At 45.7% G+C, this 16,074-nt stretch overlaps 1 protein-coding gene across 2 annotated transcripts in view; it reads right to left on the reverse strand.

The window, feature by feature from the left end:
- The window catches only part of shisal1b (shisa like 1b), a 69,480-nt gene that overhangs the window by 26,906 nt on the left and 26,500 nt on the right, over nt 1-16,074 (reverse strand). Inside the window, exon 1 of one of the 2 annotated variants that reach the window (XM_056282579.1) lies at nt 9,611-9,765. In XM_056282579.1, the coding sequence (XP_056138554.1) occupies nt 9,611-9,677 (67 nt within the window). In that variant the 5' untranslated portion in view covers nt 9,678-9,765. Of the gene's footprint in view, nt 1-9,610; nt 9,798-16,074 lie in introns of those variants that run through there. The other variant, XM_056282580.1, reaches the window with a different exon arrangement.

Consider the following 16,074-nt stretch of genomic DNA (forward strand, 5'->3'; position numbering starts at 1 on the left):
CGCCACTGTGCCGAATTGATTTGGAATTCAGTGACGAATCACTTCATTCTGTTGCTTAGAATTAGAATTATTCTGCCTCCAGTTCATCTGAAAGACAGAAAAGCATCTTTTTTAGGTGAGAGGTAAAAATCATCACCTTCTTAGAATAATGGCCTAAGTCATATTTTCACGTTTTTCAAAAAACAGAATAAACTGAAACAAATATAGAATATATGATATTTCTTAATCATTTCACACAAAAAGGTTATGACAATATATGACTAAGGCCATTATTTTAGGAAGGTGACGAAATAATATCCAGAAAAAAAGAAACATTAGGAGGTCGGATTCATTTGCGAATAATGACTTAAAAATGCATTTACATTTTAATAATATAGATGATGCTGTCATCCAGGGCAACGCACAATGGCTGAGCAGATAAGGGTAAGTGTCTTGCTCAAGAGCACTTGGACACAATCTATGCTGTCAGTCGGTTGAACCAGCAACCCTTTCAAAGGGCAAATTTGAAATTCAGGTCTCCCACTGTGGACACTACGCCCGGACGTTGTTTGTTTTCTCTGGGAGGCTCAGAAAGGTCTTCAGTATAGAGAAGGAATATGGAATGTGGCAAGGAAGAGGGTTTCAGTCTGTAATTGAAATCAGGGAAACTTGCTGTGGCAGCTGAGGCTTCTCCAGACAATCACCAATTACCAATCTTGTCAGAGGAATGGACCGGAGTATAATGAGTGTCAATTTACAGCGTTGACGATGGTTAACACACACATCATGACGGACCCAAGACCAAAAAAAAACACTTGTCTGACACGCTCGGAACCAATCAGGATCAGCTGTTTGGCATCCTGTCACAGTCTGTTACTGGATATAGCGCGGAGAATCAACGTTCAATTTCGCCTGGAGATGCAATCTACCACATATGTATCACCGTTAGCGAGGACAGCATGATGAAATCATGATGGAAAGGCTTACTTTGGTGATGGAGTCGCCAACCACCCACTAAACATGCCCGCATAACCGACACACTCCCTATATCAGTAAATCACTGTCGCTCATACCTGCTCACTTAATCACTCATTCACTCACCCACAAAGTGAACTGCACACCACACTACTACGTTACATCAAGTTACAATATACTAAACTTCACTGTACTACACTACACTACATCAAATTAAGCTTCACTACACCAAACGACATTATATTACACTGTTACAGTACACTATGTTACACTAAAGTACACCACACTACATTACACTGTTACATCACATTACCGCTACTACTTTCGGCTGCTCCCGTTAGGGGTCGCCACAGCGGGATCGTCCGTTTCCATCTCTTCCTGTCCTCTGCATGTTCCTCTGTCACACCAGCCACCTCCATGTCCTCCCTCACCACATCCATAAACCTCCTCTTTGGCCTTCCTCTTCTCCTCTTCCCTGGCAGCTCCATATTCAGCATCCTTCTCCCAGTATACCCAGCATCTCTCCTCCACACATGTCCAAACCATCTCCATCTTGCCTCTCTTGCTTTGTCTCCAAACCGTCCAACCTGAGCGGTCCCTCTATTATACTTGTTCCTAATCCTGTCCTTCTTCATCACTCCCAGTGAAAATCTTATCATCTTCAGCTCTGCCACCTCCAGCTCCACCTCCTGTCTTTTCGTCAGTGCCACATAGCTGGTCTCACTACCATCTTGTAAACCTTCCCTTTAACTCTTGCTGGTACCCTTCTGTCACAAATCACTCCGGACACTCTTCTCCACCCACTCCACCCTGCCGGCATTCGCTTCTTCACCTCTCTTCTGCACTCCCCGCTACTTTGAACAGTCGACCCCAAGTATTTAAACTCATCCACGTTCGTCACCGCTACTCCTTGCCTCCTCACCATTCCACTGTCCTCCCTCTCATTCATGCATATGTATTCCGACTTGCTCCTACTGACTTTCATTCCTCTTATCTCCAGTACATACCTCCACCTCTCCAGGCTGTCCTCAACCTGCACCCTACTCTTTCTACAGATCACAATGTCATCCGCAAACTTCATAGTCCACAGAGACTCCTGTCTTGTCTTGTCCGTCAACCTGTCCATCACACAACCACTAATCCTATGGATGGGTATGTTCTATACTACACTACATTACATGAAATTAAGCTACATTACACCAAACTACATGATATTACATTGTTACAGTAAAGTACACCACACTACATTACATGGCAGTATATTACATTACACTACACTACGTTGAATTAATACTACAATAATAATATATAATATAATAATAATGATGATAATAATTACAACAATAATGATACTTACCACACTATATTATACTATACCACATAACACCCAGTTAAATTTTACTACAATACACTACATCACACTACACTGTACTCCTTTTATTGCCTGCTGGCTGTGCTCTGATTCTGTGTTTTGTTCATTCAGACTGTTGCTTCAGGGTTGGCAGATTGCATTTCCTTTCATCTCGTTCTTGTTTTAGCTTTCTCACTGTCGATGCAAAGGCACGTCACAGCTCTTCAGCGGAGAGTGCACTTATGAGAAATTCGATTAGCCGGTCTTTTGTCTCTGCCTTTTGTGTCCTTCCTGTTGGGAACCTGATAAAACCAGATTAAAGCGGTGCTCTCATTCATTGGTGGTGGTTGAGGTGAGTTTCCCCCCTTCAATGTGAGGCACTTTGGGTGTCTAGATAGAGCGCTATATAAATGTAACCCAGTATTATCATCATTGATGCCCCCACCCGCTGGGATTTGGGCCGAGGTCCAGCCTGTGATGAGCTGCATGAGGAGCAAGTGATGCAAGTCTTGGAAGTATGCACTGGAGAGAAGAGGAATGAAAGTCAGCAGGAGCAAGACGGAATACGTAAGCGTGAATGAGAGGGAGGACAGTGGAATGGTGAGGACGCAAAGAGTAGAGGTGACAAAGGCGTACGAGTTTAAATACTTGGGGTCGACTGTCCAGAGTAACGGGGAGTGCAGGACAGAGGTGAAGAAGAGAGTGCAGGCAGGGTGGAGTGGGTGGAGAAGAGTGTCAGGAGTGATTTGTGACAGAAGGGTACCAGCAAGAGTTAAAGGGAAGGTTTACAAGATGGTAGTGAGACCAGCTATGTTGTATGGTTTGGAGACAGTGGTACTGATGAAAAGACAGGAGGTGAAGCTGGAGGTGGCAGAGTTGAAGATGCTAAGATTTCCATTGGGAGTGATGAAGAAAGACAGGATTAGGAACGAGTATATTAGAGGGACAGCTCAGGTTGGACGGTTTGGAGACAAAGCAAGAGAGGCAAGATTGAGATGGCTTGGACATGTGTGGAGGAGAGATGCTGGGTATATTGGGGGAAGGATGCTGAATATGGAGCTGCCAGGGAAGAGGAGAAGAGGAAGGCCAAAGAGGAGGTTTATGGATGTGGTGAGGGAGGACATGCAGGTGGCTGGTGTGACAGAGGAAGATGCAGAGGACAGGAAGAGATGGAAACGGATGATCCGCTGTGGCGCCCCCTAACGGGAGCAGCCGAAAGTAGTAGTAGTAGTAAGTTTTAATGAACTTGCTTCCATTAGGTTGGCCATCCTGCCTCTATGAAGTCAAACTGACCAGATGCTGACTGGATGGGTGGATGTGAATATTGAACGTCAAGTGCCGATTTCACAATGAGAGAAAACACTGCCCATTTAAGTTTGGCACTTACTAGACAACATCCAGGGTCAAATACAAACATCATGGCTTGAAAATCTGCAAACCGTTCCACTTTTGTATTCCTTTGACTTGACAAAATGTTTCTTTAAATCACCAGGTCCAATCATAATTGGCAAACTGATGAATTATGCCACTGTATTCATAAATGTCCCCCGGGAGAATTTGACATTTTTTTAAAGACATTTTTATTTTTCACCAGTCTGACGGTTCTGAAAACAGCCCGTATAGTGAACGTCCCATAAATCCACGGGACATAAAGAAGGGGTCAACAGTTATAGGTTGGCGAGGTAGCAGTAAGGAAGCAAAGCGCCTCATCATTGGAAGTGGACCATAAAGTCCTCTAATCACGCACGACTTAAAGGTTTTTAAAGAGAGGAGACAGGGGGAATTCTTGAGCTTTTTAAGGGGGAAAAACAGCTGTTCCCGTTCAAGGCACTGTTGTAAACATAGCCATCTTGTTAATTCCATTAACACCTCTTGTATGTGGGATACAGAAAAGGCTTTGGCTCTTGCATTAACTATGAGAGCTAACCAAAAAAAGAGAGAGATCCAGGGCCTCTTTACTGGGGAAAGCAGTTTCAGTGTAATGTCAGTCTGAACTTCTTCACTGTACCAAGTAAATTTTAAAAGCGGTGTGTTGCATTATAGAAAAATTCCATCTTTGTAAAGATTGCAAGACATGGGGAGAACATGCAAACTCCACACAGAGGACGACCCGGGATGACCCACCAAGGTTGGACTACCCCGGGGCTTGAACCTAGGACCTTCATGCTGTGAGGCAACTGCGCTAACCACTGCGTCACCGTGCCGCCCATCTCAAACGATTAATAATGGAAAATGTGTAAAGTAGAAAATCTGCAGCTCTGTTAAAGCGTAATCCAGCACATGGTCTCAGCTTGTCTCCATTGAAGACATCAGAACAATACTTGCTAGTGGGATTGAAGGGGAAGTGGGAGAAGGGTGTCCATCCATCCATCCATTATCCAAACTGTTTATCCTGCTGTCAGGGTTGTGGGGATGCTGGAGCCTATCCCAGCAGTCACTGGGCGGCAGGCAGGGAGACACCCTGGACAGGCAGCCAGGCCATCACAGGGCCAACACACACAAACATTGATACCTAGGGACAACTTAGTACGGCTGATTCACCTGACCTACATGTCTTTGGACTGTGGGAGGAAACCGGAGCACCCGGAGGAAACCCACACTGACACGGGGAGAACATGCAAACTCCACACAGAGGACGACCCGGGATGACCCCCAAGGTTGGACTACCCCGAGGCTCAAACCCAGGACCTTCTTGCTGTGAGGCGACAATGCTAACCGTTGTGCCGCCAGGACAAGGGTTTGTGTCTCTAAATCTGGGGTTGTGGTGATTTACTTCTGACTCTTGACAGTTTCTCATCTTTACTTTTAGTTTCTGCCCACTGACCTCAGACTTCCTCGAAATCTCCGGTACTACATCACCGACCGGGTCGGGGCAGCTCTGCAAGGGGTGAAAATTTCAATCAAATGAGGGTGGCATGATCACTTTTTTTTTTTATTGAAAGCAATTGGTGGAGTTCACTTGGCCGATGTTAAAATTATGTTTGACATTGATATATTTCATTGGTAGAAGGCATATCAACAACTCAAAAAATCGTGATTGATGGTTTAATTATGTTTATAATGAACACTGTCTGGGCTGATATGATAACTCTATTGGCACCACCACCCTTACCCAGATCATTTATGAGAATGGATGGATGGCATCAGGGGTTGCATTAGCCAAGAATTTTCTGTCATTTACCCAGTTCTAAAAGCGCTGATGGATAATTCCAAATGCCATTTGTTGTTTTGATGGAATCAACATAAGGTATCAGCTTAATTGGCTTTTTGAGAAAATTCTCTTATATTCCTCTCAACGGTGTGGATACACTGGTGTGGAGCAAATATCGTATAGTGAAATTAATGTACGTCTCGAAAAGGGTATCCAAGTAACCATTTATGCTAAAGCATTATCAAAACATCCTATTTGGCAGACAGTTATTTTGGTGACTGTGTTATGTAGACTACTAGCAGCCCTAGTAAGCCCTATTGTGGCATGGGCATTAAACATCATAATCCACATATACACAAAAGCAGCGTGAAATATAGTATCAGTAAACAGGAAAACAAATATAACAGGTAAATTTAAACTATGAATTTTTACAACCCTGTCCCTCTCAGTGATGGATCATAATAAATTCTAATGCAGCCCTCTGGACGACATCATATTGTGCTGGTGAGCAGGGGCACCGCTAATGAGGGAAAAGAGATTAATACTTTCCATGGGCCCCATAGAAAAAGGGGCCCTTTGGTCTTTGCATTGTGCAGCCTTGTATATTAGATGCATGATAGCTGGAGGCCTAGCCACCACATCTTGTCAGTGGGCCCTGAATTCAAAGCAGCACCCCTGCTGGTGAGGTGACATTAGCCATATTTCCATGCATTTTACGTGCAGTATGAAGTACTGCATCAGAAAAGCTGAATGGAATGGCAAAATCTGATCAGACTTCGTTAATATCCCACAAAAAGTATGCTCGCTTGAGGTGGGTTTTTCTTTTGTCAATAAAGAGTTTATGCACTAAACGTGCTAAATGCATTTGTAGAATAAGAATTTCAATTTCAAATATAATGTAATGAATCCATCACCAATGATGTGTCCAGGTTGCACTATATGGTGCATCAAAGAACTAACTCAGTATGGCAATGCCAGTGACTTCCAGGAAAATGCTGGATGACAACCTTGAATAGTGTGATGACTGGAGAGACAGTGGACAGCTCGGAGAGATGGCAACTGGGGCAGGGAGGGTTAGCATCCCAAGCTGCAGCTCTTGAGAGGGAGCACCCACAAATATGCTACGAAGAGCCTTTCAGAGAAATACCCTCAGAGGTGCCTGAGAGGGGGGGAGGCTGAGCACCCCAAATGGATGGATATACTGGTAATGAACCAAGCTAATGAGCAAATGACTACTAGTGCAGTCTGTGCCAGCACCTGATATAGTACCTGGTGAGAGGGAGGAGGAGCTAGGCCCAGCGACATCCCACAGTGCCCTGAATCTCCAAGCACAGTGAGCTAAACTCCAAAGTAGACCATCAGAACATCGCCAGGTTTTGTGCCCTGCTGCCAACAAAGAGTCAGAGTGGCACCAGTTCGACAAAGATGTGGAATCAGTCCTTGAAGCAACAGCCCAGGGTGACGTGGACCAGAGGCTCCAGACAATGAGCACCTTCATAATCAGTATCACTTAGGAGAGGTTCGGCATCAAGGAGAATCGTGACACCAAAACTACTACAGGACCAAATCCAAATCAACAGGAAGTCAAGATCGCCCAACTTAGACAAGAACTGAGGAAGCTCAAGAGCCAGTACAGAAAGGCAAGTGAGGAAGAGAAGGCAGCCTTGTCAAAACTTTGAGGCATGCTAAGGGAAAGGTTTAAGTACACACCCATAGGTAGTGTGTATGTAAACCTCTTTTCTAGTCTGGACCTCAATCCCAACCGGGCTTGCGTGGGTCCCCCTGCTCCAGTGGTGTGTCCGTCGTTGTGTGCTCCAAGGGCTGACAGAGCGGCGGCGGCGGCTGTGGGAGCCATCGGAGCTGGACCCTCCCTTGACCCAAACCCCAGGACAACTGACCTGGTGTTCCCCAATTGTCAGCGGCCTTGTGTATACCTCTGTCCATATGCTTGATTAATAATGATGTTGGGTCTGTCAGCTGTGTGTGTGTGAATATGTGGCCGCCATGCCAGGCTATGCGATGCTGTTAATGTTCATCTTGGTGCCTGTAACCTTACCTGATAATGTATAAGCCTTGTATGATTAAATGGCCATGCACTCAGGCAAGTATAGTTGTAATGGCCTATTTTGGTTTACATATTCATTTCAGAACCTATTAAGTATGAGTGGTCTTCGATGGTTTAGGCCCAGCTGATTTTCTCTGTGCCCACCCACACTGTGATTTCTGCCTACACCACAGCCTATGTGGGTATTGAGGTCAGAACAGGAAGGAAGTGGCACGCCCAGGAGGCAGTTTAGCAGACTGAGGCAAGGTTGCAGCACAGCATCCTGATGGGCATTGTGGCAACTGGTCAGGCCGGGCTCAGGAGCAATTCAAGACCTTACTACGGTAAAGCCAGAGGAAAGGAGAGGCGTAAGCTAATCCAGGAGTAGGCATGTACAGAGGTGGAGGAAATTCACTACAGCAGAATGGTGGGTATGTGCAAGCAGGACCAAGTGGGAGCATACAACCGGCCGAAAGGTCACCTGGGCAGAACTCTAGAAGGCGGAACCCAACCAATTCAAATTCCTGGTCCGGGTCAGTGAATGATGTTCTCCCGATCCCTTCTAACCTCTTCAGCTGGGGCCTGGCGGACTCACATGCTTGCCCACTCTGCCAGAAAAGGGGATCCTTGGAGCACATCCTCAGCTGCTGTCCAAAGGCCTTGAGAGAGAGGCAGTATCATTACCACTATGACCAAGTTCAGCGGGCAGTAGCAGACACCACCTGCACTGGCGTCAGCTACAGCAAGCAGCAACACCCAACAAAGTGCACCATTGCCTTTGTTCGAGCAGGGGAGAAACTTCAGGCTCAGTCAAAGGCCCATGGTAGGCTACTCGCAACAGCAAGACTGGTAGTTCCTAGTCAATCTAGGGAGACAACTGAGGTTCCCAGACACCATTGCAGCCACCATATTCAGGCCAGACATGGTCCTGATGTCCGTGGCAACGTGGTTTTGCTAGACCTAACTGTGCCCTCGGAAGACCGGATGGAGGAGGCACAAGAAAGAAAGAGAGACAGGTATGCAGATCTTGTAGCTGGGTGTCGTAGGAATGGGTGGAAGGCCCACTATGAGTCAGTTGAAGTGAGCTTTGCAGGCCAGTCTCTACACTGGGTCCTGGAATTCTTCAGGATTTGTGGGCTGCAAAGAAGAGCCATTAGAAACATATTGGAAGCCGCTGAAAAGGCTTCCCATTGGCTCTGGGTGAAGAGGCAGTGGCATACTACCGGGACAAAAGTTAGGGCTTGATCTCCCTCAGCTGGGTTGCCCGGGTTAGGGTGTCCGATGTTAAGACCCGCAACACGTGATGACCCTGGGCTCATCACTGATGATGTGCACATGTTGTACCACATGGTGTATCAAAGAACTAATGACACAATCAGCTGGTTCTTCATCTTAACTGGTTCATCTTTTTCGTAGGTGTTGAAATTTAGACATATGACATAGGACATGTAAAACTACATGGTTTCATTCACCCCCCCACCCTTTTTCTCCCCAGTTGTACTTGGCCAATTACCCTATTTTCCGAGCTGTCCTGGTCGCTGCTCCACCCCGTCTGCCGATCCGGGGAGGGCTGCGGACTACCACATGCCTCCTCCAATACATGTGGAGTCGCCAACCACTTCTTTTCACCTGACAGTAAAGAGTTTCGCTTGGGTGATGTAGCACGTGGGAGGAACACGCAGTTTTCCCTCCCCCCTGAACAGGTGCCCCGACCAATCAGAGGACGCGCTAGTGCAGTGACCAGGACACATACCCACATCTGGCTTCCCACCTGCACACACGGCCAACTGTTTCTGTAGAGACGCCCGACCAAGCTGGCAGTAACACGGGGATTCGAACCAGCGATCCCTGTGTTGGCAGGCAATGGAATAGACCGCTATGCCACCCGGATGCCCTCAGGGTTTCATTCACTTAAACAGAGCTAATGGAAACGCATCTAATTTGAATTTTATTTTTTGCAACTTCCAAAAAAGTTTGCTTAAAATTCTGTTAACAGTTGGATGGAAACGGCTTATTGTAACACCAACACACATCGACAGCTTGACTCTCTGAGATGCAGAAGGCATAGAGAGATAAACACACAAACACACACACTCACACATGGACAAACCTGCAGTAGAGAGCAGGAGGAAGATGACCGTCAGGACGTTGAAGGACTGTCTACTGGTGACAGTCATCTTCTCGTCCTCACACGGGAGGAGCGGGGGAGCAGGAGGGAAGGGGGGAGGGGAGCGGTCCGATTCAGCCAATCCTGGGGACCCTAAGTTCACATGGCTGCTGCTGGGAGTCAAGTCTGCCTGGAAAAGACACGGAGAGAAATGATAAGGCGTCAGGTGGAATGAGAAGCAGAATTCGTTCGTTCGTGGAGGAAGTTTTCTCATACTAGGAATTTGACTTGGTCTGGCACTTGCATAATAAACACACACACACGAGATTTTCTCTACATCTAGAATTATTAAGTGAGCAGAGTGAGAAAAGGCCATACGTATCTTAGTCAAGTGCAAAAATCAAAAGCCTAACCACAGAAAACAACAGAAAAATGGCCAGTACACAATCTATGTTATGTTGACTACTGTATATGTAAATCCAGCCTGTCCTTGTCTAAACCTATTTAGATATAACATGAATTATGAGAGTAATACACATACATACATACATAATACATATGTATATATAGATAGATAGATCATCTTTGTATAATAGTCTACTACTACTACTTTTGGCTGCTCCCGTTAGGGGGCGCCACAGCGGATCATCTGCTTCCATCTCTTCCTGTCTTCTGCATCTTCCTCTGTCACACCAGCCACCTGCATGTCTTCCCTCACCACATCCATAAACCTCCTCTTTGGCCTTCCTCTTCTCCTCTTCCCTGGCAGCTCCCTATTCAGCATCCTTCTCCCAGTATACCCAGCATCTCTCCTCCACACGTCCAAACCATCTCCATCTTGCCTCTCTTGCTTTGTCTCCAAACCGTCCAACCTGAGTGGTCCCTCTAATATACTCGTTCCTAATCCTGTCCTTCTTCATCACTCCCAGTGAAAATCTTAGCATCTTCAACTCTGCCACCTCCTGTCTTTTCATCAGTGCCACCGTTTCCAAACCATAAAACATAGCTGGTCTCATTACCATCTTGTAAACCTCCTGACACTCTTCTCAACCCCCTTCACCCTGCCTGCACTCTCTTCTTCACCTCTCTTCTGCACTCCCCATTACTTTGGACAGTCGACCCCAAGTATTTAAACTCATCCGCCTTCGTCACCTCTACTCCTTGCATCCTCACCATTCCACTGTCCTCCCTCTCATTCACCTATATGTATTCTGTCTTGCTCCTACTGACTGTGATTCCTCTTCTCTCCAGTGCATACCTCCACCTCTCCAGGCTCTCCTCAACCTGCACCCTACTCTCACTACAGATCACAATGTCATCCGCACCTTAGTATAATAGTAGCAGGTAGTTATAGACAAAAGCAAATTGAAAAAAGAAAAAAGCAAAACAGATAACATGTATATGTATATCGTTCAGGAGACAGCATACGTTTACAAAAGCAAAGACATTTGAGTTATCAAGATACTTGATTTGGTTTTTAGTCAAACTTTTCCCTCCTTGTTCTCTCATGTCCTTTGGCAATAAATACAGTAATGTCTTACAAAACCCACGCCTTGTTGTACATGATCCAATTCCTTGTGCTGTCTATTATTACAGTTAGCACACGGCGACACTCTCTCTCGCGCGGTGAAACTCTAAACTGGTCCGTGTCGTATTTTCTCTGCTTCTCTTGTTAAAATGTCTTCATCTGATTGCGTGACTGAAAAATCAGTCTCTCTCATGAAGCGAAATGTTGCATAGAGCTTTGCCTCGTCAGCTCTCTGTGGATGTGGGACCACAGAAGAAGAGTTTGCCGGTAAATGGTGCATCATGGGAGTTAATGGTGGAACATCCGTCTTCCACACTCGCGGTTTCACTGCAAGGCTGCCACCGGAACCTCCACCACAGCAGTCTGTACACTCGTATTGAATGAGATTAATGGCGGCTAGCACGGTTTTGCTTAAACAAGCTTGAATTCACTTTGTTGCGAATGCACGACTCCTCATTAGCGGCGGACGATATTGGGTGTAGTTTGTCTCTGTCTCAGCCTATTGATTAGTGACGTAAATCTGAACTTATTAGATGTGAAATTTATGCTAATTGCCACCCATCCATCCATTATCCAAACCGCTTATCCTGCTCTCAGGGTCGCGGGGATGCTGGAGCCTTTCTCAGCAGTCACTGGGCGGCAGGCGGGAAGACACTCTGGACAGGCCGCCAGTCCATCGCAGGGCCGACACACACACTCATTCACACCTAGGGACAATTTAGTAAGGCAGATTCACTTGACCCGCATGTCTTTGGACTGTGGGAGGAAACCGGGGCACCTGGAGGAAACCCACATAGACACGGAGAGAACATACAAACCACGGGACAGACTGTGGGACGACCCGGGACAACCCCCAAGTTTGGACTAACCCAACATTATCATAGACCTGAAATAACCTTTGAAATGTATCTTTGGTTTTGCAGCTAGTGTGACTGTCTCCTGTCTGCCGAATGAGACTGTGACAGTCATCTGAGCTGTTGTTTTCTGACATGACACAGGACCGGCACATGAGGGTTAATATCTGTCCGTTTGGGGTAAATTTGAAATGAAAGACAGGATCATTGCTGATGACAAGGGTTTCGAAAATGCGTCTTCACTCTCATCCGCCCAGAAATCTGCCTCAAAAATGGCTGTAAAACTGTTGATTTCAGCTGCTTCTATGTGCAGGGAGACTTAACCATGCACATAAGAGCACCCTCTGAACTGCGTCGTGTAGACTTGTTTTCTATGGATTATGAGTAAATCAAGTTGGTAAATGACTACTAAAAGAAACGAGTGGAATTTCAACTTGGAGAGCAGTCCCTGCTGGTGCATTTTAATTTCAAGAACATTACTGTGATTATGCTGGCAACTGCAGCACAATAAATATTCCAAATCAGCCTTGTTCTTTGCTTTGCCATCATCTGAACATGCACAGCTGTCACGTCCTCAGTGCATGGGACATTTGTGGAAACCACTCATCTATACTGTGTGCAAAACCCCTCTCCTTCCGCATCAATTCACCCTTGGGGGAAGTGCCAGACACCAATCACTCCAGTTGACTTGTCACATGTCCAATACCAGAGAGCACTGGTTTTACTGGTCAGCACCCAGATGCAAATATGTATAACAAACACGCCAAGAACAGGCATGTTCCCCCAAAACAATCAACACAATCCCTGCCAAAAAACAAGGTTAAAAAATAGCTGGGAGTTTGCACAGGGCCTCAGGGAATTCCCTTCATATGAAGATATGGTATGTGTTGAAAATATCCATGAGGGATGAAGCACAGATCTGTCTGAATAAAATATTCTGTATTATGATAATCCAGAAAAAAAGCATGTAACATTTCCGTTGTTCAGACCTTCATCTATGAAATAACAATAAACAGACTGCAGATATGCTGCTCCAAGACAATGGAAAACCATACTTCTTCTTTCGGCTTGTTCCCTGTTCCCCAGGGGTCGCCACAGAGGATTTGATAGTTTCCATCGGTACCCTGTGAGGGCACAGTACCGATGGCGGTCTTGTCAATCCGCATGAGGATTTGGCAAAATTTTACGTCGGATGCCCTTCCTGACACAACCACTAATGCTATGGACGGGGGCACAGGGATGCCACCCCAGTATTCATGGACTTGTCGCCATACGGAAAATCATACTAACAGGTGTGAATCAGCCATACTGGACCGTTACTGAATCCACACATTACACTGTCTATTCCAAAGGGCTCAGTTTAGAAAAACATGATTATATTTCTATAAATGGATATGTATTCACTAACTATGCAGTTTCAACTCAAAACAGTTCAACTCAAAAACTTGCGTGTCTTCCTTCCCTTGCATTGGCAGTTCCACACACACACACACTTTTTTTTTTTGTGTGCCTTATTTGAAATAGGATTGTGCTTTGCCCTCTTGGCATCAACTTCATTTTTGGTACTGCCCATTGGGACACTGTGTATTATGCTGTGTTCAAGACAGCTTGGAAGTAGTAAAAAAAACAAGCTCCAACCTGAGCACTGATGACATCACAGCAAGAAAGGCGGAACAAAACTAATAACTAGATATATCCTACTTGTAGGAAGTAATTGCATTTTAAGAAAAAAATATAGCATAAAGATATTTCAATTTTAAATATTTCCTTTGGGCATCCATGTTTTGTTTTGTTTTTTGCTAAGTAAATAGCATAAATGCATTACATAGGAAATTTGAAATTTCCCACTTGAAACAGCAGCGATCCGATCAGTCTTGATTTTCTAAAAATATGTCACGTCAGTTGCATTCGATAAATTTCCATTTAGTATGGACACGAGTCTTTATTGAAATGAGCAAATATAGCTTCAAGTGTCTCTGGTGACCATTTTCTGAGTGGGTCATCTTTTGTTTAGGCTAAAGTAGCTCTGATCACACAGTCTGGTTAAAAACATGGACAACATGATTGTTTACAGTTGATACCATGACACAAGTGTAGAGGACCGCCTTATACCAGGCTTCAATTAAATGTTGTAATTTCAGTGATTCCTGAGATGATAAATACGGCATGTGATCAAGCATGGATTGTGAAAAAAGCAATTTTTTTCTGTGATGACAGCATCCTTGGGAACAAACTTTAACACTACGTGTTCCAAAATATGAAATGCAAAAGATAATATGTGTTCCAGGACTTTAGATATAGATGACTTCCCATTGAAAACATGAGTCTAGTCTTGCTGGTCAAGAACTTAATCCCCAGCAGCTTTTAGAAGATGGTGACCGATTGAAACGGCTTCTCTACAGAGAATTCATTCTAGTCTGCCTCTTCTACCTCGCCTTGCTTCCTTTTCCTTTGCTAATTCACCACATCTGTTAATATGGTCTTCACGTGCCTGACATACTGCTTCCATCTCATCTCATCATCAGCCACTTCTCCGGGGTCGGGTCGTGGTGGCAGCAAGCTAAGTAGGGCACTCCAGACGTCTCTCTCCCCAGCAACGCCCTCCAGCTCCTCCTGGGGGATCCCAAGGCGTTCTCAAGCCAGATTGGACATGTAGTGATTCCAGCGAGTTCTGGGTCTACCCCGGAGTCTCCTCCCAGTTGGACATGCCCAGAAAACCTCCAAAGGAAGGCGCCCAGGAGGCATCCTAATCAGATGCCCGAACCACCTCAACTGGCTCCTTTCAACACAAAGGAGCTGTGGCTCTACCCCGAGCTCCCTCCGGATGTCCGAGCTCCTCACCCTATCACCAAGGCTGAGCCCAGACACCCTACGGAGGAAACTCATTCCAGCCGCTTGTATCCATGATCTCACCCTTTCGGTCACTACCCAAAGCTCATGACCATAGGTGAGGGTTGGAATGAAGACTGATTGGTAAATTGAGAGGTTTGCCTTCCGGCTCAGGTCCCTCTTCACCACAACGGTCCGGTACAACGTCCGCATTACTGCTGATGCTGCACCAATTCGCCTGTCAATCTCCCACTCCAGCCTACCCTCACTCGTGAATGAGACCCTGAGATACTTGAACTCCTTCACTTGAGGCAACAACTCATCCCCAACCCGGAGGGAGCAATCCACCATTTTCCGGTAGAGAACAATGGCCTCAGACTTGGAGGTGCTGACTCTCATCCCGGCCATTTCACACTCCGTTGCAAACTGCCCCAGTGCATGCTGGAGGTCATGTTCTGATGAAGCCAATAAAACCGCATAATCTGCGAAGAGCAGAGATGCAATTCTGAGGTTCCCAAAATAGACACACTCTTCACCTTGATTGCACCTTGAGACTCTGTCCATGGATATAACAAACAGAATCGGAGACAAGGGACAACCTTGACGGAGTCCGACACCCAGCGAAAACGTGTTTGACTTTGTGCCGAGAATGCGGACACAGCTCTCACTTTGGTTACACAAAGACCGGCTATTACTTTTATCAGATACACTGCTTCCATTGGAGCAGTATATCCGAAATAACTGGCCATTGCTATTTCATGTCTGATGAAGGTCTTAGCGACTGATACGTCACATGCTTTATCGGGATAATTGTAATAAAGTGTATTTCTATACAGATAGTTGAGTGCCATGTCTCTGATTCTACTACACTCATTGAAGCAGAACCTCTCGTCCTGGGTGTTTGAGCATGAGCTGCTACCTGCGTGTCTACAATAGGTGAGATATTTCTAGTTGCTCTCCCTGGGCCAAGTCTTCTTATGGTGCCGCTATCTTATTTTTTTCCATGGCCCCACTGTGACAGAGAGTTGGCAGTACAGTATAGCAGCTATCCATACAGGCACACAAAGCCTTCCCTATAGACGGGATAATATGTACGGTATCGCACGGTTCCTGTTGGGGTCTTTCAATGCATTTTGCATCAGGCAAGCTGTTCCTCCTTCAGAGCCGAGCGGCTGAGGTCCCCAGAGGCTTGTTAGAGTGGCATTTTTTTCTTCTGCCTTTTGTTTTGCTTCTGCTAGAAGCTTCACTGTTCTGTT

Source organism: Lampris incognitus, chromosome 6, assembly GCF_029633865.1.
Source record: "Lampris incognitus isolate fLamInc1 chromosome 6, fLamInc1.hap2, whole genome shotgun sequence".
Lineage (NCBI taxonomy): Eukaryota > Metazoa > Chordata > Actinopteri > Lampriformes > Lampridae > Lampris > Lampris incognitus.